Source organism: Meriones unguiculatus, chromosome 4 (assembly GCF_030254825.1).
Source record: "Meriones unguiculatus strain TT.TT164.6M chromosome 4, Bangor_MerUng_6.1, whole genome shotgun sequence".
NCBI classification, from domain to species: Eukaryota; Metazoa; Chordata; class Mammalia; order Rodentia; family Muridae; genus Meriones; species Meriones unguiculatus.
In genome coordinates, this window is record NC_083352.1 from 133,521,534 (window position 1) to 133,548,191 (window position 26,658).

The 26,658-nt window shown below is 42.0% G+C and overlaps 2 protein-coding genes across 3 annotated transcripts; one reads left to right on the forward strand and one right to left on the reverse strand.

The window, feature by feature from the left end:
* The first annotated feature begins 2,344 nt into the window (after positions 1 to 2,344).
* Positions 2,345 to 9,213, forward strand: Rbbp9 (RB binding protein 9, serine hydrolase). The gene is made up of 5 exons (XM_021636815.2): positions 2,345 to 2,524; positions 3,950 to 3,992; positions 4,544 to 4,649; positions 7,225 to 7,310; positions 7,651 to 9,213. The coding sequence occupies exons 1-5, from the start codon at positions 2,426 to 2,428 to the stop codon at positions 7,875 to 7,877; spliced, it is 561 nt and encodes a 186-aa protein (XP_021492490.1). The 5' UTR covers positions 2,345 to 2,425; the 3' UTR covers positions 7,878 to 9,213.
* A 231-nt stretch (positions 9,214 to 9,444) lies between these two features.
* Polr3f (RNA polymerase III subunit F) lies at positions 9,445 to 26,624 on the reverse strand. Of its 2 annotated transcripts, XM_021636825.2 has the most exons (10): positions 26,301 to 26,624; positions 25,462 to 25,579; positions 22,046 to 22,113; positions 21,438 to 21,458; positions 21,247 to 21,314; positions 19,146 to 19,258; positions 16,827 to 16,970; positions 16,508 to 16,615; positions 14,248 to 14,439; positions 9,445 to 12,942 (listed from the first exon to the last, which is right to left on the reverse strand). In XM_021636825.2, exons 1-10 carry the CDS (start codon positions 26,360 to 26,362, stop codon positions 12,865 to 12,867), a joined length of 972 nt encoding a protein of 323 aa, XP_021492500.1. In that variant the 5' UTR covers positions 26,363 to 26,624; the 3' UTR covers positions 9,445 to 12,864. The 2 variants fall into 2 exon arrangements, with proteins under 2 accessions (XP_021492500.1, XP_021492501.1); XM_021636826.2 differs by lacking the exon at positions 21,438 to 21,458.
* Between the last annotated feature and the right edge of the window lie 34 nt (positions 26,625 to 26,658).

Below are 26,658 nucleotides of genomic sequence, written 5' to 3' on the forward strand. Positions count from 1 at the left end.
ATTATATCTAACACTGAGAAATAAAAATAGCTTTATTAATAACAAAATTAATGTAATTTTATTTATCAAAGATTTATCTTAAGTTTTTGGACCCAGAAAAATTCTGAATCAGTAATTTCTTAGGAAGGGTATTTTTTTAAATTATGTTTAAAGTATTATCAATTGTCCTTATTTGGAGGGATTTTAGAGGTATTTCATTGATGTCACTGTACTTGCTGGGCAGTGGCAGTGCCTTCCTTTAATCCCAGCACTCAAGAGACAGAGGCAAGCTCTCTAACTTTGAGGCCAGCCTGGCCTACAGAGTGAGTTCCTGGATAGCTAGGACTACACAGAGGCCCTGTCTCAAAAACAAACAAAAAAAGTACTTGTTTCTGTAACAGAGGTCCTTTAATTGGAGAAATACAATGATTTAGCTTACCGTGACTCAATAGGAGTGGCAAGACATCCTGTTCTCTCACAGCAATGGGTGCTGGTCTTATCTCATTCTAGCCCGTCAGACATACAGGCACATAAAGAACACTACAGTTTTAGTTCTATGTCTCAGCCCCAGAGGACACTGTTCTACCCAGCATGGAAGTCATAAAATGACAGTGACTGTCAGAGAACACTAATGAACTGGATTTGCTTTCACCTACCTGGGAGAGTATCTGTGAATAAAGTAGTAGTCCCCTTAAGGAGATTACCAAATGGCTGGTGAGCCAAGTTTCTGACTGTTCTATCAGTGGGAGGAAGTAAACTAACCAGCCATGAGTAAATCAGAAAGAGCTGAAAATCATTAGAAAGCAGAAAGGAAAGCTAAAGGAACAGTGCCCTCAACTCAGCATTTCTTTTCTAGGACCCAAGGAAAGGGAAGGCATTTTAGCTGAAACAACCTGTAAGGTGCTCTGCCGTGACGGGGCGGGGCGTACCAGATTCTGTCTGAAATCCTACAGAGATGTTAATTTTAGAACATGGTTAGATGGCTTGTCAGGTAAAGGTGCTTGCCTAGGAACCGTGGACCTGAGTTTGGCCATCAGGATCCATGTAACAGAAGGAGAGCTCCAACTCCAGAAAGTTGTCCTCCGACCTCCATCCATGCAGGGTGGCACCCGCCAGCATGAACGGACACATGGACATGGACATACACCACAGCGGTTGTAAATAAAAAAATTAATATAATTTTAAATTAGAAGAAAAACATGTTTTAAAGAGGTAAAATTAGGGTCGGTGAGATTGCTTAGCAGGTGAAGCCTGATGAACTGAGGTCCATTCATTCCTAGACTTACAGAACTACTGAGGAAGAGAACCACCTGCATGTTATCCTCTGATCCCAACACCCATGCGATGGCACACGCACCCTCCATACAGTAATAACAACAATAGATACAATAAACTTTTAAGAAGTAATAGTATACAAACAACATTCCAAGTAATTTACGTAACTCACTGATTAATGAGGAAACCAACAGGGAAGTTCAGATTGATTCTAAGAAAGTCTCATTTATAAAAACTTATATTCTCTACCACACAATCTCTTTTTCATCCCCATGTTTAGGAATTATGTGCTTTGTTATGGGTATCAGGGTTTTTGGTGTGTACCGGTCAGCTTTCTGAAGGTACTCTGTCTCTACAGAGTTGTATAATAAAGCAATCAGGGTATAAAGGAACACAACCTTAAGAGACCACCAGCACAGCTCATAAAATGCCCAGTAGCCCATGAAATGTCATTTCTTTTGTCTCTCAAAATCTTTTACAAGACTCCCAACATTGTGTCATGGTTAATCTATATTCTCAACCTAACTAGATTTTAGAACCACCTAGGAAACACAACTCTGAATGTGCTGCTCTTTCAGAAGACTGGAGTCCAATTCCCAGCATTCTCATTGGGCCGAGTGCCTGTAACTCCAGTTCTAGGGGACACACACCCTCCTCTGGACTCCTCAGGCACCCTCACGAATGTTGAGAACATACACAGAAATAATAGGATAATTCTTGCTGAATATGGTGACACACTGCTTTAATGCCAGCACTCAATAGATGAGGCAGGTTGATCTTTGTGAGTTCTAGGCCAGTCTGGTTTACATAGCTGCAGGCCAGTAGGGGCTACATAATGAGACTGTCTTAAACAAATTAACGAAAATTGATTTGAAAATAAATAAATAAATAAACAAACAAACTTCCCTTAAAGAATTATCGGTAGCTTCATATGGGGTGTGGGGTATGAGAACGCTGGAAAAGTTGAAAACGGTAAATCAAAGGTGATTGACATTTGATGGTAAATCACAGGGTGGTTTGGCTGCCGGTGCTCTAGCCAGGAAAGGCTGGGGCCTGTAGGTTTCCATGGACTACACTTCCCAAAAGGCCTCAGTGCGGGCTCGGGCCGGATGCAGTGTAGGTCTCCGAACTACTGGTCCGCGCTAGACAGGGGTCTCCCGCTTCTGCGTTCATGGCGTTCCCTAGCAAGGCGGTGATCGTTCCCGGGAACGGAGGCGGGGATGTGGCCACTCACGGCTGGTACGGCTGGGTGAGAAAGGGGCTGGAGCAGGTAAGGCATCCTAGCCCCTGCTCTGCGATCAGCTTGGCGCGGAGCAGAGGGAGGGAGAAAGGAGGCGAGCCTCGAACCTGTGCCCAACCCCCTTCAGATGACATCAGTGAGGCTTCGGCGATGCTGCCCACCTAAACTAGTGGTCAGGATCTTAGCTAGCGAAGCAGCTCTAAAAGTTCTTGAGAGTAAAAGGAAAACCCTCTTCGAGCTGTAGAGAACACCCCCTCCCACCCCACATCTGCTGCCAGTCAGATTCGAGACTTCCCAGATAATGTTATGTTTCTATATGTTGCTTTAGATTTTTTTAATTCACCATATGCTGTGTAATATATACAAAGGGTGTATTGAATGTGCAATAAACTACAAAACTAAGATTTAAAAAAAAAATTCTGTGCTGTCCAAGCCGAAGGCGTCTTTGTGTGCCATTTACGCCCCCAGCCCAAATGAAACTTTAGAATGTTACCAGTTCTGAGTGATGTCTGCCCTCTGTTCCATTTGTATGACAATCTGGTTTATTTTGGTTTATTTTGCTTCTCTTTAAATTATTGTGTTTTTGTTGTTGTTGTTGTTGTTGTTGTTGTTTGGTGGGGGGGTGGACTCATGTGGAGGTCAGAAAACAACTTTGTGGAATCAGGTCTATCTTTACATGGGTTCTGGGAATCGAACTCTGGTCACCAGGCTTGCACTGCAAGTGCCTTTGCCAGCTGAGCTGCTTTTCTGACTTTTTTTTTTTTTTTTTTTTTTGCTATACCGTTTAAAACTTAATTTTGCAACCACGTGTATAATCTTTAAACAACATATTGTTTAATTTGGCTTCTTTGTGAACTTTATAGAAACAGCATTTCACCATCGATCATCCTGTGCTTCTCAGCTTTTAATAAAAGAAAAAAAAAACAACAACTCTTCCATAGTCCAGCAGTTAGACAGTTTCCTGCGTTGGCCTCTAGAACAGACTTTCAGGAGAAAATAGGGTCCATTTGGATTAAAACTTCAGGGTTATGGCCAAAAGCTATGGGCAAAGTACCAACTCAAAAGGTCAAGCTAGAAATTGCCAGTGGGATGGGATGCCCAACTTTCTCAGGAGTCTCTGTTCTTTTTTACTTCTTTCTGGGCATAGTCAGTTTTGCTCAGGTTCTGTCTCTAACACAGGCAGGCCCTGTCTGTAGATACATGACTTGGAGATGAATAGATTGCAAGTGCAGACACCGGTCTCTGTGGAGTTGTAGAAAACTGGATGGAGAATTGCACACGGCCATATCATTTGTAGCCCTTAACGCTTTGTAATCCACTTCATTTCACAATTGTAGCAAATAGTTACTGAACCATCAGGTGTCACGTTCCTTTTTTTTTTTTTTTTTTTTCTGCAAAGTTTTAGTTTGCAATTACGCTGCTCCTTATAGCTTTTACTTCTCCCTTACATCACAGATTCCTGGTTTCCAGTGTTTGGCCAAAAATATGCCTGACCCAAGTAAGTTTTAAAGTTGTTTTTGAAAAGCCTCATCTGTTAGATTTTGAGCTCAGCATTTGTGGGGTGGGGCTAGAAATCAGGAATATCATTGTGAAAGGACACAAATAAATACATACTAAGAAAAAATAAGGCAAGGACCTTGAGGAGGTGGGTGCAAGCCAAAAATAATATGGAAGATTTCAGTAACACTCAAGAAAAGCACCTGGGCACAGTAAAATTTAATTTTTAACTTTGTAAGCTAGCAACTGTATTTTTCCTGTTTAAGACTAGCTTGTGTTACATAGTGAGAGTTCTCTTTCTTAGAAAAGAAAAATGGGAAAGGGTTTCACTTCAGTTGTTATTTTTTTTTTTTTTAATGAAGTGGTGGGTGTTGGGGCCCACCACTTTACTAAACTCTTTACTAAAACCACAGGACGGAGTCTTGGGCTGTGCTAAAACAGCCTCATCTACCACAGCCTCCCTTTAAAAGCCGTGAGCTGCTGTTTACTAGAGAGAGGGGAGGCCTCAGACTTCCAGACTGCCAGGTGCCAGACTGTTTTCCCTGATCACAGTTACGGCTCGAGAGAGCATCTGGCTGCCCTTCATGGAGACAGAGCTGCTTTGTGATGAGAAGACCGTCATCATCGGCCACAGTTCCGGGGCCATTGCTGCCATGAGGTACGGCCCTGCTGAACCACTGGCCCCTGTGTGGGTTGCAGGCATACTTGCTTGGGAAATGCTTGCGTTTCTTAAGTCTCCATTGCAGAGGGAACAGTGCTGACCTCAAAAGTGGTAACATAATCTGCCCTAATTTCTTCCTTGTTTGTTGAGGGATTGAAAAAAAATGGATTGCTTTTACCAGGTGCAGTGATATTTAGACTGCCTGTGGCTTGGAAGCTTCCTGTTGCTCAGCTCTGGTGTCCCCCTTCACCTCTTCCCAGCTAGGCATACTGACGTCATCTTAGTTCCTGGAAAATGATAAGTACACACCTGCCCTATCCTGCTCAGCCTTCTGCTAGGGACACCAGTACAAGCTGCCTGGCTTTCCCTTACTGAGTGTCTGAATGTCTCCTTTTGGGTGAGATCTTTAACCAGCCCATATAAAAGAGCAGCGTTGCATACCAGCTCATATCTCCTTTTATATTTTATTATCTATATTGCCTTATACATTGACTTTCTGTCTGCCCCTATTAATAGAATGGAAGCTCAGTGAGGGTGGGACTTTGTTCACTGACAAAGAGTGACAGTGGCTGACATGGTAGATGCTCAACAAGCACCTCCTGGAGAAGAGAGCTTGCTTTCTCCTACCTACCTATAACCCCCCAATCCTTGGGATTCACATTTACCCCCATAATGCTTCTATCAAAATCTATCTTCTACATTAGCCTAGTGGATAAGGAACTAGCTGGCCAAGCTGTTTCAGGTTGAGCTTCTTCCATATTTCCTACTCTGGTAACAAAGGCAGTCATTCAAGATGTCGTATGAATTTTATGTCTTGGGATCTTGTGAAATTTATACCTTTTAGCTACATAAGTCAAGGGGATGGGGATAATGTGTTTTAGTACAGAACCAGCAAATCATGGTCAGCAAAAAAGTTTACAAGTGTTTTGGGGGGGAAGGAATGCTGACCTCAAAAGTGGTAACATGAGCTGTCCTTTTTCTCCCGTTTGTCAGCCATTGTTAAAGATGTAATACTCTTTATAGCTCCTCTGAGTTTATTAGGATTGTCAGCAACCTTCTAAGAACTGACTCCTAAAGTTGAGCTGGAAAAAGAAAAAGGCGGCTAGAAAAATGCCTAGGCTATCAATGTAAAGGTATAATAAAGAAACAGGAAACTGACACATCGTAAGGAACGTGTGGCTCGCTTACTAATTGCTAAGGGATATTGAGCCTTTTCCTTTTTTTTTTTTACTTTTATTTATTTTTAATTTTATGAAATTTGTTACAGAAATTTACAGGTAAATTAAAAAGATCAGCACACACCAATATCCACCATCCTGAAATCTGTAGCTTCTATACAGATGAACTTCTATACAGCTAGAATGAAGATTTGGAGCAAAAGCTATGGAACTTCATACTAAATGTTACACTTTCAATGTTCAATATTTCTTATGCACTTATTCAACACTCCAAGTAAAGATATAGGACGAGCCTTTTCAATAGAAAGTAGTAGACACACCCTAACAAGCGATCAAACTTTAGCATCATTTAACATCAAACACATGTATCCCTGAAGATGTCCCTGAAGAGATGGGAGGGCTTTTTTTGTTTGTTTGAAGATTTATTAATTATGTATATAAATGTTGTGTTTCCATGTACACCTGCAGGCCAGAAGAGGGCACCAGACCTCATTATAGATGGTTGTGAACCACCATGTGTTTGCTGGGAATTGAACTCATGACCTCTAGAAGAGCAGCCAGTGCTCTTAACCTCTGAGCCATCTCTCCAGCCCAGGAAGGCTATCTTACCAAAATGTTTAATATCAGACTAATTGTGAGAAAACAAATCAGTTTAGGGAACTACCCTAAACTCCTTTATGAGAATACAGGCAGCGCCAAATTTATTGGGTGTAATAAGGGAAGCAAGGTTATTCATAGGAGACACACATTAAGTGTTAGGTGTGCAGCCTTCATGAATCTGGGTGCTTTTCAGGTCTTCTGTGGGTTTGACATTCTGAGTAAGCAGCTGGGAGAAGGGTTTATCCTCAAGAATGGAATTGTAGCCCTACACATTTCCTAGCACAAAGCTTCCTCTTAAGACTCATTTTGACAGCAAGGCGGTCCGCAAACAGTGCTCATGGTTTACGCATATGTGTTGGTCTAGATGCTCCCCTGCCCTGAAGGAGCCAACGATGGCTCGCCTGGGAGCAGGGACAGATGTCATGCGACACAAACGAGAACGCATGTGCAAGCGGCAGCACAAGCACCTTTCTGCCACCGTTCTTAAGTTGTGATTCACAGGCCACTTTATTAGTCAAATGGGTTAGAGACTGCAGACCTCAAGTGCAGGATTTGGGGCCTTAATCCCATTTCTCTGAATTTCATGCTCTGGGGGTGAGCTCAGGAATCTGAATCAGCATGTTGATCACCCAAGTAATGCTGACTCACAGTAAAGGTGGATGAGTGCACACGCCAGTGACTGACATGTTACCCTGATCTCAGTAGCGTATCCTGCCTTCCCTGTGAACATACATCAGACAGCTTGCAGTTTTTGAGAACACCCTGTATTACCGACACTGTCTTTTTCGTCTCAGGTACGCAGAGACACATAAGGTGTATGCTCTTGTATTGGTGTCTGCATACACATCAGACTTGGGAGATGAAAACGAGCGTGCAAGTGGTAAGTCTTTAAGAAAACCCCCAGGAAAGCCCTCTCCTAAACACAGGGCACACTGCTAAGTTACAAAGTAGTTGTTCTCTCTCAGCCCTAAAAATAGGAATCTAATAGCAAATGAGAGATTTCCCACCTACCTTTGGATGTCTAGAATGAATCCTGGACCTGGTTTTATTTAAGCCTTTTACTTTGTCTTTGTAAGTCAGTATTGTGTCACATGCCCTACAGATATGAAAACCAAAGAACTGCTCTGAACTGAAGTCTCTGGTCCTTTGCATCTCTGTGATATTTGCAGATGTCTAGGATGACAATTCCTGCACACTGATAGGCTATTTCCCCCCTACAGGGTACTTCAGCCGCCCCTGGCAGTGGGAGAAGATCAAGGCCAACTGCCCTCACATTGTACAGTTTGGCTCCACTGACGACCCCTTCCTTCCCTGGAAGGAACAGCAAGAAGTGGCAGATAGGTTGGATGCCAAATTGTACAAATTCACCGATCGTGGTCACTTTCAGAACACAGAGTTTCACGAACTGATTAATGTGGTGAAGTCTATGCTGAAAGTACCAGAATAGTCAGGATGACTCCTGCTCTGTAACATACCAGGATGGGTAGAAGAACAGCAGCTGTCATCACAGTACTAGACATGAAACGTTCAGCTAAGCTATTAAAGTGCCTGAAAAACAAAACCCATTTGAACACTCACACTAAGTTACTAGCATGTTCAGTTCCTATAGACCTTAAATCTTCCTGAAAAGCTACTAACTTTAGCAGTATTGTTTTTTCCTGTTTGATAAGGGACACAGAGGTTGTTTACCCATCCTGCTGATCCCAAGAGAGGTAAGTCAGAAATAGAATCCAAAACCAGACGTGGTGGTGTGTCCCTGTGATCCCAGCACTTCAGAGAAAGCAGGAGATTGGAGGGGAAGGCTAGCTTTAGCTTGACCCTGTCTCAGAAAAGAAACAGCAAGACAACCCACGTCTCCAGTCTCATTCCAAATTATAACTCACTAACTTTAGCACAGTACAATCCATTCCTGAGACCCCAGTACTTAGAAAGCTTGAGGAAGGGAGCTCTTGAGTTTAGGCCTGCCCTGCCAAAGGCTAAGTATTTAGCAAAAGCCTGTCTCAAAACCTAGAAGAAACCAAAACTTCAGTGACATTTTTTTTTTCCTTTTTGAAATAAAATTTTCCTATCTTACTGGGGGAAGTAAACATGAATAAAGGTCCAGAATGTTGTCTTCGAACTCTAAACTCTAGCTGCTGTTTCAGGCTGGATCAAGAGAAGTCAACTCGGGTCTTCATCTGACATCCCTGACACCACCTCATCCGTAGGTCTGACAGGTTGAGACCAACAGAGAGGGATGCCGACTGGCAGGATTAGGTCCTAGTGGGAGTGCTACAATATAGAAATGTGACAAGTGTTCCTGTCTTTTGTTAAACTGAGGCGATATAGGTATGTATACAGTCCCTACATGAATATGGTAGCCGGCAACAACACTGTAACTAAAGGATTTGCAAATGCTACAAGACAAAGACCAGGTCATCTACTTGTGAGTTTGGTCGCAAACATTTTTAGGTTCTCTATGTAAAGTCCAAAAAAAGCATAAGATAACCAAAATGAATGTAATGCTAAACGGTGGAAAACAAGGGAGCAAACTGTACTTTAAGTATCTTCAAAAGTAACTTTCCCACAATGGAGTGTAATTCTGAAGAGTTCAACCCCTTACCTCATTCAAGCATCATTCCAAGATTCTGCTTCTACTCATCTAAAAGTAAGCCGCCCCTTTTTTAAAATGTACTTTTTGTATTACATATTTGATATATGAAATGGTTTAATTATGTTTCTACTCATTTGTAATATACTTTGACCATATGTTAAGAAAATAATAAAATGTTTCTTTCTCAGTATTTTCTGAGTGCTGTGAAGCCTACACTTGATGACACAGATCCCATGGATACAGAAATGTCATTTTCCACTTTTATCCTAGAGGGGTGCAAAGCTGCTGTTTTAGCCTGATGTGATGTGGTTTCTAAAGTCAGGAAAGATTTTAGCTTTTAACAATCGGTATGTTTGGAGGATAGGAAGACAATCGTAGGTCTACTATAAGTGTTCACATGAGAATGAGTAATAGCAGAAGGTTATTTATCAAGTGAATTTATTTTTATCCTATGGCAGAAAACAAGTTGCAAACTAATGCTATTTAGAGATCTTAATTTTTTAAGAATTCAAAAACAAAAGCAGAGTAAGTAGTTACTAATCTCCAATTCAAGTAGACTCAAACTTGGATTATAGGTTTGGTTCAAAGCTTGCTGACATTGGATATTAATGTGTTTTTTTTAATTAATTTTTTCCTAACTTTAAAATGAGTTTTTGGGGAGGAGGGTCTTTTTTGAGACAGGGTTTCTCTTTGTGTAGCCTTGGCTGTCTTAGACTTACTTTGTAGACCAGGCTGGCCTTGAACTCAGAGATGTGCCTGCCTCTGCTTCCCAAATGTTGGGACAAAAGGCATGCACCAGGAATACTCAGCAAAGTGAGTTATTAAAAATCTTAATTATAAACTAACACATTTCAATGATCCTCATAGGGAAAGTATACAAGAGAGCTTTCTGATGAGCTGTGCTAATATAAGTACCGACAGGCAATAAAAACAGTTCTTTAATAAACCCAGCAGGAGATGGAGGCGGTTCACTGGACCACACTGCTGTAGGGCACCTATTTTGTATTCATCCCTCACCTGTCATTTAGCAAATTTAAAACTACTTTTTTCCCTTCACTGTTGGGTTGATGGGTGGGCCAGAGGCCTCATCATGCCAGGAGTATTCTATCACTGTGCCCATCAGAGAATTGAATTGTATGACTACTTTGCTTAATTCATCACCATCAAAACCCTTATTTAAAACGTTATTGCCAAATTGAGTTTCATGTGAGAATCCATATAACTATTCATTAAAAGCCATTAAATCAGACTCTTGGTGTCTGATTTTGTATGGATCTTTTAAACAGGGCCCCTAACAGACTGGGGTATGTGCTTTCAGGTGTGCAAAATACCTAATGAATACTAAGTGGGAAAGAATGAAGAATCTGGGCTTCATCCGCAGGTTGATTTTGTGACATGGTTTTAGAGGTCCATATTTTCTTTTGATGATAACTTCTGTATATTTTACTTACAGAACAGTTGCTACATTTTTAAACTTATCTATCCCTCTCAGTTAATACTCAGAGGAAAAAATACTTTACAATACTTTATAAGTAAAAAATATTCAGAGTAAAAAATATGCTCTGAGGAAAAAGTTTTAAGTATCTATTCTGGTGAGCCAAGGAACACTTCTAGCCACTGGCTGCAAATGTAAAAACTAATGATCAAAACAATACAAAGCCAGGCATGGCTGCTAAATCCCTGCCTGTAATCCTAGCACTTGGAAAGCTAAAGCTAAAGCAGGATTACCATGAGTTCAACACCAACCTAGGCCATAAATTCCAGGTTATCTCAAAAAAAAAAAAAATAATAATAATAATAATAATAATGCACAGCATATTTAGAAAGCAATTTGATTCTTTCTCCCTTTTATTTGATTTTTCAAGACAGGGTTTCTTTGTATAGCCCTGGCTATCCTGGAACTAGCTTTGGAGACCACACTGGCCTCAAACTCAAGATCCACCCCCTTCTTCATCCCAAGTGTTGGGATTAAAGGCACAAGCCACCACTGCCTAGTTCTTTTCCCCTTTTGTAACTCTCCTGCATATGGCTTTCTAGTAAAATAAGTCTAGTGCTTATCCAATAGATTAGGCAGATCCAGGTAGAGGAGACAGTGGTCCTACCTTACTAGAGGTAGAAGGAAATCCTGTATTTTATGTTTAATCTAACACCTAAAAAGAGCTGGTACCATTAAATGTTTATTCTATAGAGCTGGCCATAGAATTCATCTGATAAAAATGAGTTGGTATGATTTTATTAGTCCTGTATCTCTCAAGAGAAGTCTAATGATGCTTATTCACTCAGAGCACTGCAAAATGGTGGAGAATTCAGCTCCAAAGAGGAGTGCAGTGAGAACCCTTTCAGTTGGTCTTTTGGTTTATATTTTTTAAAAGGCACAAAGCAAGCTGGACATAGTGAAGGAGGCCTTTAAATCCTAGCACCTGGGAGACAGATGCAGATAGGTCTGAGTTCGAGGCCAGCCTGGTCAACAGAGTGAATTCTAGGTAAGCCAGAGCTACACAGAAAACCCCTGTTTAAAAAAAAAAAAAAAAAAACAACAAAACAAAAAAAAAAAAAAAAAAAAAAAAACCTCAAAAGGCAAGACAGTTTTCTTCTGTGCCATAGCATATCAATTCACTTAATGTTTTCCAGTATCTGACAGCTGGGACTCTACTTAGACCTGTAACACCAGTTGTTTACACTGGTGTTACAGGTCTAACCTACTTTACCACTCAGGCCCCAAGTTGGCACACATTCCCATCATCAGCTGTTCCTGCTTGTACCACTTGAAATTTCTTCTCAATGAAACCCAAGGAAAAAAGAATAGGAAAAACGAGGACCAGTCTAGAACACAGTTAGAGAAGACTGGCTCCCACCCCTCAGAGAATGAATGAAGGGCAATGATCTATTTTTATTTTTTGAGACAGGGTCTCTCCCTCTGTAGTTCTGGCTGTCCTAGAGTTCACTTTGTAGATCAGGCTGGCCTTGAACTCACTGAGACCTGCTTGCCTCTGCCTCCCAAGTGTGGGATTGAAGGAGTACATCACCACACCCAGCCAATATCAGTTTTAGCTAAAAGATTAGATGTTATAACTAGTCCTTCTAGACAGTATCACCTATCTATTGGGCATTGGACTACAAAATTTGAACTTGGTGCTGGTGGTGGAGAGTCACACTATATGCATGGAGTAAGAATCTGAATACAATTAAGCTATACAAATAAGTTTCAGCCTTAGCAATGAAGGCGCAGTGAGATCATCCCTTTAGTACAGAGTATCAGTGATGTGAAACATGTCCTGGATAACAGCATTTGGGAGGGAGGTCAGTATGGCAACACACTGCTCTCAAAGAGTACTACCAGGGTGAAGGGGAACGGGCAGTGTGGAAAGGGAAAACCCATTTTACCACTCAGGCCCCAAGTTGGCACACATTCCCAACATCAGCTGTTCCTGCTTGTACCACTTGACATTTCTTCTCAATGAAACCCAAGGAAAAACAACAACAAAGAGAAATGGCGGTAATAAATCTGATAAGCTTCAGTGAAGATCTTAATAAGTAACTTGAAGTGAACACCTCACTTGAGCTGTTATCACAGTACTTGGTCAATGTAGGTTTGCTTCTTTTTGCTTGGTCCTTCAGAACTTCAAGGCATTTACTTACTGAAGAAGAGACTTCCTTATTAAACTTTATTAAACTTAATCTGTTTGTGTTCTGTCTTCATAAATAAATACATTTTCATAGCAGCAAGTCAATATCCGTCATTGTGAAGTACGCTTTCAAAGAAATTGGACACTCCATCATGAATTATTTGCTTTCCAAGTAATTCATTTTGCCAACAATAAGTAAAGTTCACAGCTCTCTATTAAAATTCGAGCCACTCTGTCATATAAATACAATTAGATGGTGAAATCTCACCCCCTTCATGGCAGTCATCAAAAACCTTAAAAAGAAACATAGAAAGTTTACACTCAAGTTGAAGTTTTAAAATATAAATTCACCATTCATTTAAAGCAGTAGTAAAACAAGAAGGAAGGAAGGAAGGAAGGAAGGAAAGAAAGAAAGAAAGAAAGAAAAAGAAAATACTTTTTGAAAGGGATTAGGACTATATTGAAGAACACTCTGAAACAATGCCTACTTTGTGATCACGGTTAACTGTAAGCTTTTTTTTTTATTTTTGTTTTGTTTTTTGTTGTTGTAGTAGTAGTTTGTTTTTTTGGGGTTGTTTTTGTTTTTTGAGACAGGGTCTCACTATATAATCCTGACTGTCATGAATAGGCAGGCCTCAAACTCAGAGATCTGCCTGCCTCTGCCTCCCAAGTGCTGGGACTAAAGGTGAGCGCCACCTTCCTGGCTTGGAGGCCTATTACCACAGCATAAAGGTGAACCCACTCACCTGCCCGCCGGGTAAAAGGCTATCAGCAGGTGCACAGGAGTGAAGGAAGCGAGTCCTAAGTTTATGGACAACTTAATTTTTACTTAATTGAAGATGTTTTGCATTTAACTATCTTCAAGGGGTGCTAAGTAGAATTACCAGGATGTTGTCTTTTGTCTAGGAATTGAAACTGGGTCACAAAGAGCTTATGTGGTACATGGGGCTATCAAAATAAGTATTTATGGCAGAGTATTGATGTCACAGAGACAAAAAGGTTTTTTTTTGCTCTCTGTGGTCTCAGAATGTCCAGCAGTGCTTATAAACCACCTAGGAATGGATGAACAAAAATGCTAAGGCACACTGGAAAAAACATTATCCCTGTATTTATTCTAAGCAACAGTCTCTGCTTAAATTTAAGTTTCTTCTTTTTCGGGGGTGGGGGGGTGGATACCAGGGATAAAATCTGGAGATGAGAGGCCTTGTGTATCCTAAGCATGTGCTCTGCCACTGAGCTACACCCAGCCCTAAGTCCCCTAAGTGTTTAGAGAAAATAACAGCACTAGCTCCAAGGACACAGGAAGGATTAGAATGCTTGGTTCTTCGTAGCTTCTCAGCAAATCTCTTTTCCTTCCTTACACAGAAGAATGGTTAGTCTGGGTGAAAATGTATCCATTTCAGGGCCAAGAACAGAAGGGCATGTCCCTAGGCTAAATGTTCCAGGAAAGAATGCAAGGCCTGTTCATTAGCCATCTGTCCATCAGGAGTCTGTGGGGTTGAATAGCTCATGTGACATAAGTGGAAGGCCTAGTGTGCCTGTGTTTATGTGGCATTTGCACACGATGCTGAGTACAAAGTGAAGCAGTGTTCACTTACGGGGCAGAGGCCGCAGGGTGCCCGGACCAAGCCTGTAGGAGGAAGGATTGGGTTGACCGCCCTGTACAGTTTCATGTGTCCATCTACACTGCCAACAGTGCCTTCCTTCGCAGCAATGATCGTCATCTCAACTTTCCCGTCATAGATGAGTGTGTTCAAGATGGTTTCAATGTCCTCCATGGACAGCTCTACCTAGAAATGCATATGTTAGAAAGCATGCAAAAAGGACAAGAATAGCGGGACGTCTTGTCAGCAAAAGGTCACAGTTGCTCAGGGAAGCAGAGAAGCCATGTTCAAGGGAAGAGTAAAGGCCTAAGTAGGGTGAGTAACAGTCCATATTAGCACTGTTAGGATTTTGGAATCAAACCTGCTTCTGGGTTGCCTAGCAACTTATGATGTCATCATGTGATTACCTTGCCCCTTAAAAGGAACACCCGACGTGGTCCCTCTCTTGGTCTCTCCTGTTCCTGGCCTGTTGGCCTTCTCCCCTTTCTCTATCGGGGTGCCCCATCTCTCTTCCCCTCTCTTTCCCTCCCTCTCTCTTTCCCCCATCATGTCCTGGTCTCCCTGCTCTCCCTTCTCTCTCCCCATCTCCACCTAATCAACCTCTTCATATAAAACCTGTTGTGGCCACCATGATTTAGCCCGTTCCCATCAAGCACAAGCCACTGGAGCGCTAAGGACAGGGCTCTAACCATGCTGAGCCTCACACCGACCGATAGGACAGAGCTCTAACCATGCTGAGCCTCACACCGACCGATAGGACAGAGCTCTAACCATGCTGAGCCTCACACCGGCCGATGGGCCATCATTCTTAAACAAGACACCAAAATCTAACCATGCTGAGCCTCACACCGGCCGATGGGCCATCATTCTTAAACAAGACACCAAAATCTAACCATGCTGAGCCTCACACCGACCGATGGGCCATCATTCTTAAACAAGACACCAAAATCTAACCATGCTGAGCCTCACACCGACCGATGGGCCATCATTCTTAAACAAGACACCAAAATCTAACCATGCTGAGCCTCACACCGGCCGATGGGCCATCATTCTTAAACAAGACACCAAAATCTAACCATGCTGAGCCTCACACCGGCCGATGGGCCATCATTCTTAAACAAGACACCAAAATCTAACCATGCTGAGCCTCACACCGACCGATGGGCCATCATTCTTAAACAAGACACCAAAATCTAACCATGCTGAGCCTCACACCGGCCGATGGGCCATCATTCTTAAACAAGACACCTAAAATCTAACCATGCTGAGCCTCACACCGGCCGATGGGCCATCATTCTTAAACAAGACACCTAAAATCTAACCATGCTGAGCCTCACACCGACTGATGGGCCATCATTCTTAAACAAGACACCAAAAATCTAACCATGCTGAGCCTCACACCGGCCGATGGGCCATCATTCTTAAACAAGACACCTAAAATCTAACCATGCTGAGCCTCACACTGACTGATAGGGCCATCATTCTTAAAACAAAACAAAACACCTAAAAATCTTATGACACAACATTTCTTTGTCAACCAAAAACCACATAGAAGAAATCTCCCTCCCTAAGAACTTGATGTCAATTTTTAAAATGTCTTTACACAAAACTTGAGACATGAAATAATTCTAGTTCCTAGTTTTAATTTGTTTTGTTTCTTTTGGTTTTGGCTTTTTGAGATAGAGTTTCTCTATGTAGCCCTGGCTGTCCTGGACTTTCTTTGTAGACTAGTTTGGCCTTGAACTCACAGAGATCCAACTGCCTTGCCTCCAGTGTGCTGGGACTAAAGGCGTGTGCTACCATGCCTGGCTTAGTTCCTAGATTTCTTTAATCAATGAGAAATCTGAGAGCCAGGAAGTGAAAATGACTCATCCAAATGCCATTTTGGCCTCTTTGCTGATTATGAAAAGCCCCAGTGTCCTTATATAAAGCTCTTCAAAGGGATGCTTATGATACCACTTACATTTCATTAAGTAAGAATCAACAAATACACTAATACTGTAACAAACTCAACTGTCAATCAAGTACTAGAACATTTTAATTTTGGGTGAACAGCACTGCCAGGACTGAGCTCAACAACAGTTCAGCCACAGTGAGACCATAATGAAGACCTTGGCCTACTTTAGGACAGTGCTTATCCAAACTGGGTTTGGTAGAATGTGTACCTGAAAGGGGGCTCGGTCAAACACACTACAAGCTACAGCCTTGGGAGGAAGATGACACCCCCTAACACAGAGGAAAGACAAGTTCTGACCTTACTGATGCCCAGCTCACAGATGTACTTCCACACTTCATGTGATGATGCAAATGAGCTGTTTCTTTGTATCATGGGATTCTGTTTACTTTCTCTTGCTGTTTCTGCCTGTAGGATTAGAACAACAGACTCACCAAGAATGCATGCTAGTGCTTTCTGAAGTTAATGCATGTTATATGCCACACCAACAGCAGCATATAGTGTTGAGTAAAAATTTCCAATTTTAGGATTTTTAATTTTATAAAGTATGATATACAAGAGTAACTCTTTCATGAAGCTGCTTTTTAAAAGGCCTGTGATGTTTCCTTAATGACCTCACCTTGGTTTGCAGGAATTTGAAACACTGCTGGTTAAGCACCTCAACAAATTCAGATTCAAAATCCTGGTCACTGTACCAGGCTCCACCAGTCACAGAGCGGTCTGGCTGCAGGTTATAGAGCATATAAACCTTCTTTTTGGAGGCCTAGAAAAGAATAAACATAGATCATTTCTTTATAATCTTTTCAATAAACTAAGCCTGAAAACTAAACTTTATATTTTAGTTCAAAGTCCAGAACTACTGCAAAGATAGCAGAGACTTACGGAACTTGGGACTGTCCTCTAAAGTGAGAGCCATCTTTGTGGGGATGGGATGACAGTGCCTCTAACTGGAATCAGAACTATACTGTAGCCAGCACTGCCATGGCCCGCTGTGGATAGGAGCCTCACAGAAAGGGAAAGAACACTGGTTCAGAAACGGTGCAATGCTTAAGCACATTTTCCTTTGTCTTTACTTTTACAGACACCATTCATTTCTATAAGTACTTATATCACACATTCACTTATTTTAATTTAAAGAAAATATGTACTTAATGTGTGGGTATTTGTGTATGTTTGGGCCTATTACCCAGAGAGGTGAGAAGAGGGTATCAGATCCCCTAGAACTGGATTGGAGATGACTGTAAGCCACCATGTAAGTGCTGGGAATCGAACCTGGATCACCTGGAAGAGCAGCCAGTGCTCCTAACTACTGAGCCCTACCCAACCCCTAGTTTCTACTTTTACATTCTGAATTCCACTTTGGCACCCCCTCAATGTCGATTTTTAGATGCAGATGGCTGGGCATGGTGGCATTCACCAGTAAATCCCATGACACAGGTGGTTAAAGGCAGAAAAGATCCTGCATTCAAGACATTCTAGACCAGCCCTGATTACATTACTAGACCTCACTTTAAAAAAAATAAAATAGTACAACTAGGATTACTCAGGCAGATCGTGGTATTGAAGAAGGGGCTGAGACTCATAGCCATACTTTGGGCAGAGTGCAGGTAGTCTTATGAAAGAAGGGGGAGACAGAAAGATCTGGAGGGGAAAGGAGCTCCAAAAGGAGATCAATAGAGTCAAAAAACTGAGCCTTGGGGGACCTGCAGAGACTGATACCTGAACCAAGGACAATGCATGGAGAGGACGTAAAACCCCGCCTCAGATGTAGCCCATAGACTCTAGTCTCCAAGTGGGTTCCCCCCCTTCCCCAGTAAGGGGAACAGGGGCTGTCTCTGGCATGAACTTAAGTGACAGGCTTTCTGATCACCTCCCCCTAGGGGGTGCAGCCTTGCCAGGCCACAGAGGAAGACAATGAAACCAGTCCTGATGAGACCTGATAGGCTAGAGTCAAATAGAAGGGGAGAAAGACCTCACCTCTCAGTAGACTAGGGGAGGGGCATAGGGGGAGAAAAGGAAGGGAAGGTGGGATTGGGAGGAGACGAGGGAGGGGGACACAGCCAGGATACAAATTGAATAAATTGTAATAAATTATAATAATAAAAAATTAAAAATAAAAAAAGATTATTCAGCCAGGCATGGTGGTTCACTCAGGAAGGCAGATCTCTGTGAGTTCAAGGCCAGCCTGCTCTACAAAGTGAGACCAGGATAGCCAAGGACCCACAGAGAAACAGTGTCTCAAAAACAAAACAAAACAAAGCAAAACAAAAGATTACTCTGTACTGTATCTACAGGTTTCAATACATGCATGCTTAATGCTTTTGTTATATCGAACATTTAGCTGCCCCAAAATATCTCCTATGCTTCATCTATTCTACTTTCCCCATGACGACCCTACTCTCAAGACCAGCAAACATTTATCTTTAACTGTCTTAACAGCTCTGCTTTCCCACAGTGTTACATATTTGGAATCATAGTGTATTGTCTTGTTAGTGTGACTTCTCACAATAAGCAATGAGCATTAAGATCACTATGTCTTCACAATAGGTCATTTTTTTCATCACTGAATATTCCAGAGAGAAAAAAAAGAAAAACACAAATACGGTGTAAGAGAAACAGGACAGGATCTTTCTCTGACTCTGTCATTAATATATTCCAAGTATAGAGTGGTTCCTATCATGTAAGTGAGACAATGTGCTAGGACAAAGGGATTGTCTCACACAACACAAGCACTCAAGGCTCCACTCTCTTTACTGCAGTAGGAAGTTTGGAATAGACAAGACATCAAGAGTTCCGTAGGCAGCAGGTTCAAGTCAGCACAACTTTTTAAAGTTTGTCTTAAATCCCAACATGAACTGAAGAACAAAAGGCTGACAACACGGCCGGAACAGCTTCCTTAGGGGAACATGGGACAGAGCTCAGAGAGCCAAGTACTCACTGCCACAGACTTCACAGCTTTGATAAGCTTCTTACTCTCCAAATTCTTGAGGATTTTGTTGATTTCTGTTAAGGGCAAGTTACTTTTGTAGCGAATATCTCTGCTCCATATTCCTGCAAGAAAGTAGGAAAGCTGATAGCACATCTTATTTTTTTTTTGTCTATTGATTTTTTTAATTAATTTATTTTTAATTTTTATATTAATTAAAGGTTATTTACTTTGTATCCCAGCTGTAGCCCCCTCTCTTATTCCCTCCCAATCCCACCCTCCCTCCCTCATCTCCTCCCTGCCCCTCTCTAAGTCCACTGATAGGGAGGTCCTCCTCCCTTTCCATCTGACCCTAGTTTATCAGGTCTCATCAGGACTGGCTGCAATGTCCTCCTCTGTGGCCTGGCAAGGCTGCTCCTCCCTTGGGGGGGAGAGGAGAGGGGTTAAAGAGCCCACTACTGAGTTCATGTCAGAGACAGTCCCTGTTCCCCTTACTAGGGTACCCACTTGGATACTAAGTTGCTATGGGCTACTTCTGAGTAGGAGTTCTAGGTTATATCCATGCATGGTCCTTGGCTGGAGAATCAGTCTCAGAGAAGACTTCTGTGCCCAGATATATTTGGTCCTGTGGCGCTCCTGTCCTCTCCAAGTCTTACTAACTCCCCCTTCTTTCATGATTCCCTGCACTCTGCCCAAGGTTTGGTTATGAGTCTCAGCATCTGCTTTGATGACAGCACATCCTTTAACACAAAGTTTTATAACTTTTTTCAAAAATTAAGAGTCTGAAGATTAAAAAAAAAAAAAAACAAAAAAAAAACTTGATGGGTAGAGCATGCCTTTAGTCCCAGCACTTGGCAGGCAGATCTCTGTAAGTTTGAGGCCAGTCTGGTCTATAAAGTAAGTTACACAGAGAAACCCTCTCAGGAAACCAAAAAGAAAGAAAGAGAGAAAGAAAGAGGGAAAGAGAGAAAGAAAGACAGAAAGAGAGAGAAAGACAGAAAGAGAAAGAAAGAGAAAGAGAGAGAAAGAGAGGAAGAGAGAAAGAGAGAAAGAGAGAAAGAGAGAAAGAGAGAGAGAAAGAGAGAAAGAGAGAAAGAGAGAAAGAGAGAAAGAAAGAAAGAAAGAAAGAAAGAAAGAAAGAAAGAAAGAAAGAAAGAAAAGTACAAGAGCCAGAAACTAAGTATATGCATTATATTCTAACTGGAATTTCTTGGAATCTTGGTTAATTTTTTTTTTTCCGGGGCCTCACTATGCAGCCCTGGCTGGCCTGAAATATGCTATACCATGCTGGCCTTGAACCCAGAGATCCACCTGTCGCTGCCTCTCCTAGTACTAGGATAAAGGGGCCCATCACCATCTAGGGGACATCTTCGACATCTCAAACACATATAACAAGAATATTTTTGTAATGAAGAACATATGAGCATGTTGAATTAACCTACACCACACCTCTCCATGCCCCCTCCCCCAAAAAATACTGGGTGGTGGTGGTGCACATCTTTGATGACAGCACTTGGGAGGCAGAGGCAGGTGGATCTCTGTGAGCTCAAGGCCAACCTGGTGTACAGAGTGAGTTCCAAGACAGCCAAATAGAGAAACCCTGTCCCCAAAACCAACAAAGTTCCACCACATCTGCCATCTAATCCTTTACCTAATCTCTGTTCTCTGATAGTTTCACTTATCACTGTACAAGTGATAAGGGACTTAAATTTGGATCAGTGTCATTTGCCATCTTCAACCAAGAAGAAAAAAATATGAATGTTTAACTGCTTTGATGCATGCACCTGTATTATTTAAACAACATTCTATTTGTAAGACACACATAAAAAATAATAAGGCTGTGGTTCTTACACTCATCGTGGAAAGTCATGAGTTTTCTTCCAAAGGAAGAAATCTGTGCATGAAAAAAGAGAGTATGTATATAGCATACACACAGCTGCATGTGATGGGGCATGCCTGCAATCCCAGCACTCAGGAAGACGAGGCAAGAAGATGGTGAGTATGAAAGCCTGACCTACATACGGGGATCCTCTCTTACGAACTAAAGTAAGCAGAACAACAAAACGCTTTAGGTCTAGCCCTAAAGGCAGCACATCACCCGTCCCATGCTCACCTTTATTCCCTGCATCCTCTATGATTTGGTAGACTAGTTTTTCCTGATTATCGGACCCCTTCATTTTACTGCAGGGAACAAAGCAGAATTAAAAAGGAAAACTTGTAGGCTGTGTTAACATCTGGATGACTATGTAAGTTAATCAGCAGACAAGGCTACACACTGACTTATTTAGCAAAAAAAGGGCTTACCTTAAAAAGAATGAGACAGAGCTGTGTGTATCAATATGAAAAGATGTCCAAGGTACAATAAGTGAAAAAAACAAGTTACAGAACAGTATGGATAGCATGATCCAGTTTTTTGTCAAAAAAAAAAAAAAGAAAAAGAAAGAAAGAAAAGAGATATAAATATAGAATCATCTATGGATATTTAAATCTGTCTAGAAGAAATTACCAAGAACAGTTACCCTGGGAAATGGAAATACGGACAGAAAGCAGGGATGGTACAAGTTTACATCAGTTTCTTTTCTCATTTTGAGGTAGGGTCTTTCAATGTACAGTCGAAATTGTCCTCCACCTCATCAGCCTGCCCCAGGGCCCCACACGTCAGTCAGGATTATAGGTGCACACTAGCACACATAGCTACATTTCGTGCATACAGTTTCACATAGCTCAGGTTGGCCCTGAACCTGCTGTGTAGTCAAGGATGGCACTGAACTTCCTGTCGTACTTCCCAAGTGCAGGGAGATGCATGTGTGCCACAGCACCTGTTACTGTATTGGGTTGCTTTTTTTCCTAATACATATATTACTTTTGCAATAATCAAGTCTTTTAAACTTAAAAAATAAGTACTTACTTACCCAGCATTTTGAGAATCCTTTATTCTATATAAAAGGCCTGTATTACTCCTTAAAAGATCCAACTGACCCTAAAGTGTTTTAAAATAGAAAATCATAGTCAATTACTCTGGATATACATCAATTCCAGTGGCAACTGTTAATACAATTTTGTTTGTTTGTTTGTTTGTTAGGTTTGGTTTTTCAAGTCAGGGTTTCTCTGTGCGTGAGCCACCGCACCTGGCTGCTCATATAGTTTTAAATGTATTTACTGAACACACTAAACGATCCTGCCTCCCACACTTGCCAGTTCTTCTTCTGAGACTGAGGAGTTTGCCTACGCATCACAAACAAGTATTTTAAAAACTTAATTATCTAAAGACGTTGTATACTTGAGATACTAACAGTGCCCCACATGTGACCTTGGCCTGGTTATTTGGCCAGGGCATAAGCCAATTTTTAAAAAAATCATTTTATTTCTTAGCACAGTCCTTTAATCCTAGCGCTCAGGAGGCAGAGGCCGGTGGATTTCTGAGTTCAAAGCTAGACTGGTCTACAGAATGAGTTCCAGGACAGCCAGCACTACACAGAGAAAGTCTTGTCTCTTGGAAAAAACTTTCTTCTCCCAGCATTTATGTCTATGCATCATGTGTCTACAGTGCTCATGGAAGCCAGAAGAGGGCATTGGATCCCTGGAAGAGACATTACAGCCAGGTGAGAACCATCATGTATGGGAGAATGAAAATCAAACTCAGGTCTTCTGTAAGAAAGAAAAATGCTCTTCGTCTTGGGGGTTGAAGAGATGGCTCAGCAGTTAAGAGCACTGGCCGTTCTTGCAGAGGACTGGGGTTCAGTTCTCAGTACATACATGCAGCTTACAACAGCCTATAACTCCAGTTCCAGGGGGTCAATGCCCTCATCTGGCCTTTGTGGGTACCAGGCATGCAAGCAGTGCACAGACAATACATGTAGGCACAACACACACATACATTACTTAAAAATAAATCTTTTACTACTAAGAAGTTGTTTTAGGATAACATATAAAAATCCATATTGAAATCCAAGTAAGTCCAAATTATATAAAATATGGATAAATATAATTAAAATACAACCTGTATTAATAAAAATTTTATCCAGATAAAGTATAAACATGAATATTCAGCAACACACTAAGTTAGGCCATAGAGTTATTAGTAAATATATACATTTAAATTATGATAGAAGAATTAGGCAAAACGGTCAACCAATGAGCAAAAAGTCCCTATAATGATATTTTATATAATGAAGCAAATAAGCTAAAACATGTTTTACCATGCCTTTGAACCTCCTTGGGCATAGGCATTTGGACAATACAGATGTGCATACCACTGGACTTGCAGTAGTTACAGGAAACTATAACCAAGAGGGGGCCCTATTGTGTGTTAATAAAATAGGTTTACCTACTGGACAAACTCCAACACCTCCCTTCTTCCCTAATTCACCAAAGTGGGATCACAAAACTCAGTTCAGAGGTTCGCTTCTGTTACTTGTTCAGCCTAGTCTAGTCACTTACTAAACACCTGTACTGTACCACTGTTAGGACAGTGTTTAAGTGCACAATCTGTTGTAATTACAGGATTACAGGATTGAACATCATGCAGGCTAGGTGACTGTTCTACCACTGAGAGACACTCCAAGCCCCAAACAAATTCTAAAAGACAAGCACATAACTTCAAGACTATCTGGTTGGCATTAAGAGAGAAACAAAAGAAAAGGCTGTGGCCCTATCTGGGGGCTCCAGGTATCTTCTTGGAAACAGCAGCAGAGCTAAGTCCTAAAGGATAACAAGGAGTCATCCTACACTGAAAATGGAAGCCCAGAAATCACCAGCACTTTTTCCTTTGGGTGAAAACAGAAGTAACTGGTCCACTGCCTGATTTTTGTTTTTTGAATTAATGAAGTTTCATCAGAAAAAAGCTACAACCACCTGTTTATGTATCACTGTTTATGGCTCACAACTGCTACTTGTTAAGATGACAATACATTTGTAACAGAAATCAGATGGGCCACAATAGATATTTTATTTACCACTTCATAGAAAAGTTTGCCAAATTCTGAGCCACAAAACTGAAGACAAAGGCTTAACAAAAGGTTTACCTATCCCTATAATCTCTGCATCTAGAGCCTTTACCCATAACATGAGGCTGAAAATTTTCAAAAGCAAACAAGTCAGCCTGGCATGGTGGCGCACACCTGTAATCCCAGCACTCAGGGAGGCAGAGACAGGCGGATCTCTGTGAGTTTGAGGCCAACCTGGTCTACAAAGTGAGTCCAAGACAGCCAAGGCTACACAGAGAAACCCTGTCTTGAAAAAACAGAACAAACAAACAAATGCAAACAAGTCATTCAAGAGGCCTAGTATAGGACTCTTTTAACTAACTGCTAATAAAACCAAACTGAAACGCCCTCAGTAAAAGGCAATATGGCTTGTGAAAGAAGAGAGACATAAGCAGATTTAAAGCATGGAAGAGTACTTGGTAGGCATTTTTCAAAAACTGGAAGAGAGACATTAGGGCTCCAGGGTCTTGGGCTTCACTGAAAACTCCACTGCACTGTCTCTGAAGCTGAGGTTGTACTTCTTCCCAAAGATCCTCAGTGGGACTTCTTCATGCTCCTGAAAAGCTCAGAGTGACATTGTGCTACCCAATCAACAGGCTACTGATAGCTCACAGGAAATCACAGTGGCAATTCTTTATATGGAATGGCTAAGTACTAGCAGCAGGAAGCAAAACAAGGTGAAAACAGACTACACCCATGTGTCCTTTTGTGTCATTTAAGCTAATAATAGTCAGTTATAACAGAATTGCATGCAGTTTCATCTTCCTGCCAAATGGCACATAATTATTTTTTCTTCCAATTCCAACATTCCAATCCTTCCCCTGGTCTGGAATCAAGCCATGATTTTGGCTTTACAGTTAGTGTCCTGGTTAACTGAAAAAGAGGATGATCACCCTATTATTAGTTCATGTGATTATGTTGGGTAATAATCCTTGTAATCTATCTCCTGCAAGCCAGAGACTCAAGAAGGCCAGTGGCCTAGATCAATGGTATGGTTCTGATGCATTAGCCTTACAAATGGAATCTGAAAGCCTAAGGACAAAGAGTGGTGAAGGGAAAAGACTGGCACTGAAACGCAAGATAGGCCTGGAGTAAGTTCCTCTGTCCTCCACCTATTTGTTCTACGTAGGCTCATACTAGATTGGATGGTGACCACTCACCTTCTATACTGAGTTCAGCAATGGAAATACTACCATATCGTAGAACATCCCAAAACAACATATAGCCAGATATCCAGGACTCTCATAATCAGCCAAGTTGACACATAAACACACTTACGTGACAGGCAGCAATGAAAATCATAATCTACAACAAGGTACATATGTCAGCTGACTTCACCTTACCATGGACAACAGTCTGTTGATGGCCACTGCCCGCTGTTGGGCTTCTATGTGAGGCATTTCATTTTGAATTACTTGATCTGTGATTCCATGAGGGAACTGGTGGCATAACTCTATAATTCTGGAAACAAAGATATTAATGATTTATGGTTTTTGTTTCAAAAGGCAAAAAGGGTTAGATTAAAGCTGAAATCTCAATGTTATCAGAGGGAATAAATACAACAAAGTGAAGCTATAGGCCTGTCGGTGGAAGGCAAATATGGAATGTGTGTGTGTGTGGGGGGGGGTTATGGTGACTCACCATAACTGGAGTGTTTCCGAAGTTACTCACTCAAAATAAACGAATTTGTTTGGGAGAGTTATAAACTCGTTATCCACAACAATCATGTTGAGAAAGTCGCTGTCTTTTAACTACGTTATAACCTAAAAATATCAGAGCACTACGGGATTAAGTTACTCACTGAACCTACTTGGGTCAATGATGCTTTGTAATCATTAACTGAACCCTAACTTGGCCCGTACGTTCTCTTATGGACCTTCCCTTGACAACCGAACAACCCTGGATTCGAACACATGCCCAAGTACTACGGGGGAATGCAGGTCTTTTCAAGGCACTGGCCGCTGTCACGTTCCAAGTGCTCTAATAGAATCCCGGGAAAGCCAGTTACACAAAGTTTCAAGCTGTCACGGTGCTCTGGAGCTTTTGAAGAGTTCTAGTCTGCTTATTCGGGAGGGGGCTCCCGCGTGCTCACCAACCCTGCTCCGGCCTCTCGCCGGACTGGGCGAGCAGGGGTCCAGCTGACCTCTGGCCGAGGGTCAGGGACCTAGCCTCAGTGCAGTACCTGTTTTCTATTTCCACCGGATCCGCGTCCGGCGGCTGCACCTTCACCTTCACCTCGGCCATGAGGGCGGTTTCGAGACTAAATGAAAAGCAGCCCCAAGGAGCGCGCTCGGAGCCTCGGTGGCCGGCGGGGACCCTGGCCAAGCGGGGGAGGGACCTTCTTCGTGCGGTCGCGCCGGGCCTTCTTCATCGCGTCGGCTCAGGGTGTCCGTGCTGTGCCTGCTCCGCCTCGCTCAGTCGTGTCGCCACAGCGACTCCTTTCTGTTGTCCCAAATTTCAGTGCGTGTCAGACGAGAGGCTCTGGCTCGCGTACGCAGAGTAGGGCGCACGCTTCAGAAGCCCTTCCAGCCGCCGAGAAG

What these genes read in the sequence shown, in the direction of transcription:
- Rbbp9 (XM_021636815.2), top strand. Translation starts at nt 2,426, where the DNA reads ATGGCGTTCCCTAGCAAGGCGGTGATCGTTCCCGGGAACGGAGGCGGG. An exon ending in CAAAAATATGCCTGACCCAA is followed by an intron (nt 3,993 to 4,543) that starts GTAAGTTTTAAA and finishes CCCTGATCACAG; the next exon opens with TTACGGCTCGAGAGAGCATC. An exon ending in TGAAAACGAGCGTGCAAGTG is followed by an intron (nt 7,311 to 7,650) that starts GTAAGTCTTTAA and finishes TCCCCCCTACAG; the next exon opens with GGTACTTCAGCCGCCCCTGG.
- Polr3f (XM_021636825.2), bottom strand. Translation starts at nt 26,362, where the DNA reads ATGGCCGAGGTGAAGGTGAAGGTGCAGCCGCCGGACGCGGATCCGGTG. An exon ending in CCGGTGGAAATAGAAAACAG is followed by an intron (nt 25,580 to 26,300) that starts GTACTGCACTGA and finishes CTTTGTTTCCAG; the next exon opens with AATTATAGAGTTATGCCACC. An exon ending in AAGCTGTGAAGTCTGTGGCA is followed by an intron (nt 16,971 to 19,145) that starts GTGAGTACTTGG and finishes ATTCTTTTCTAG; the next exon opens with GCCTCCAAAAAGAAGGTTTA.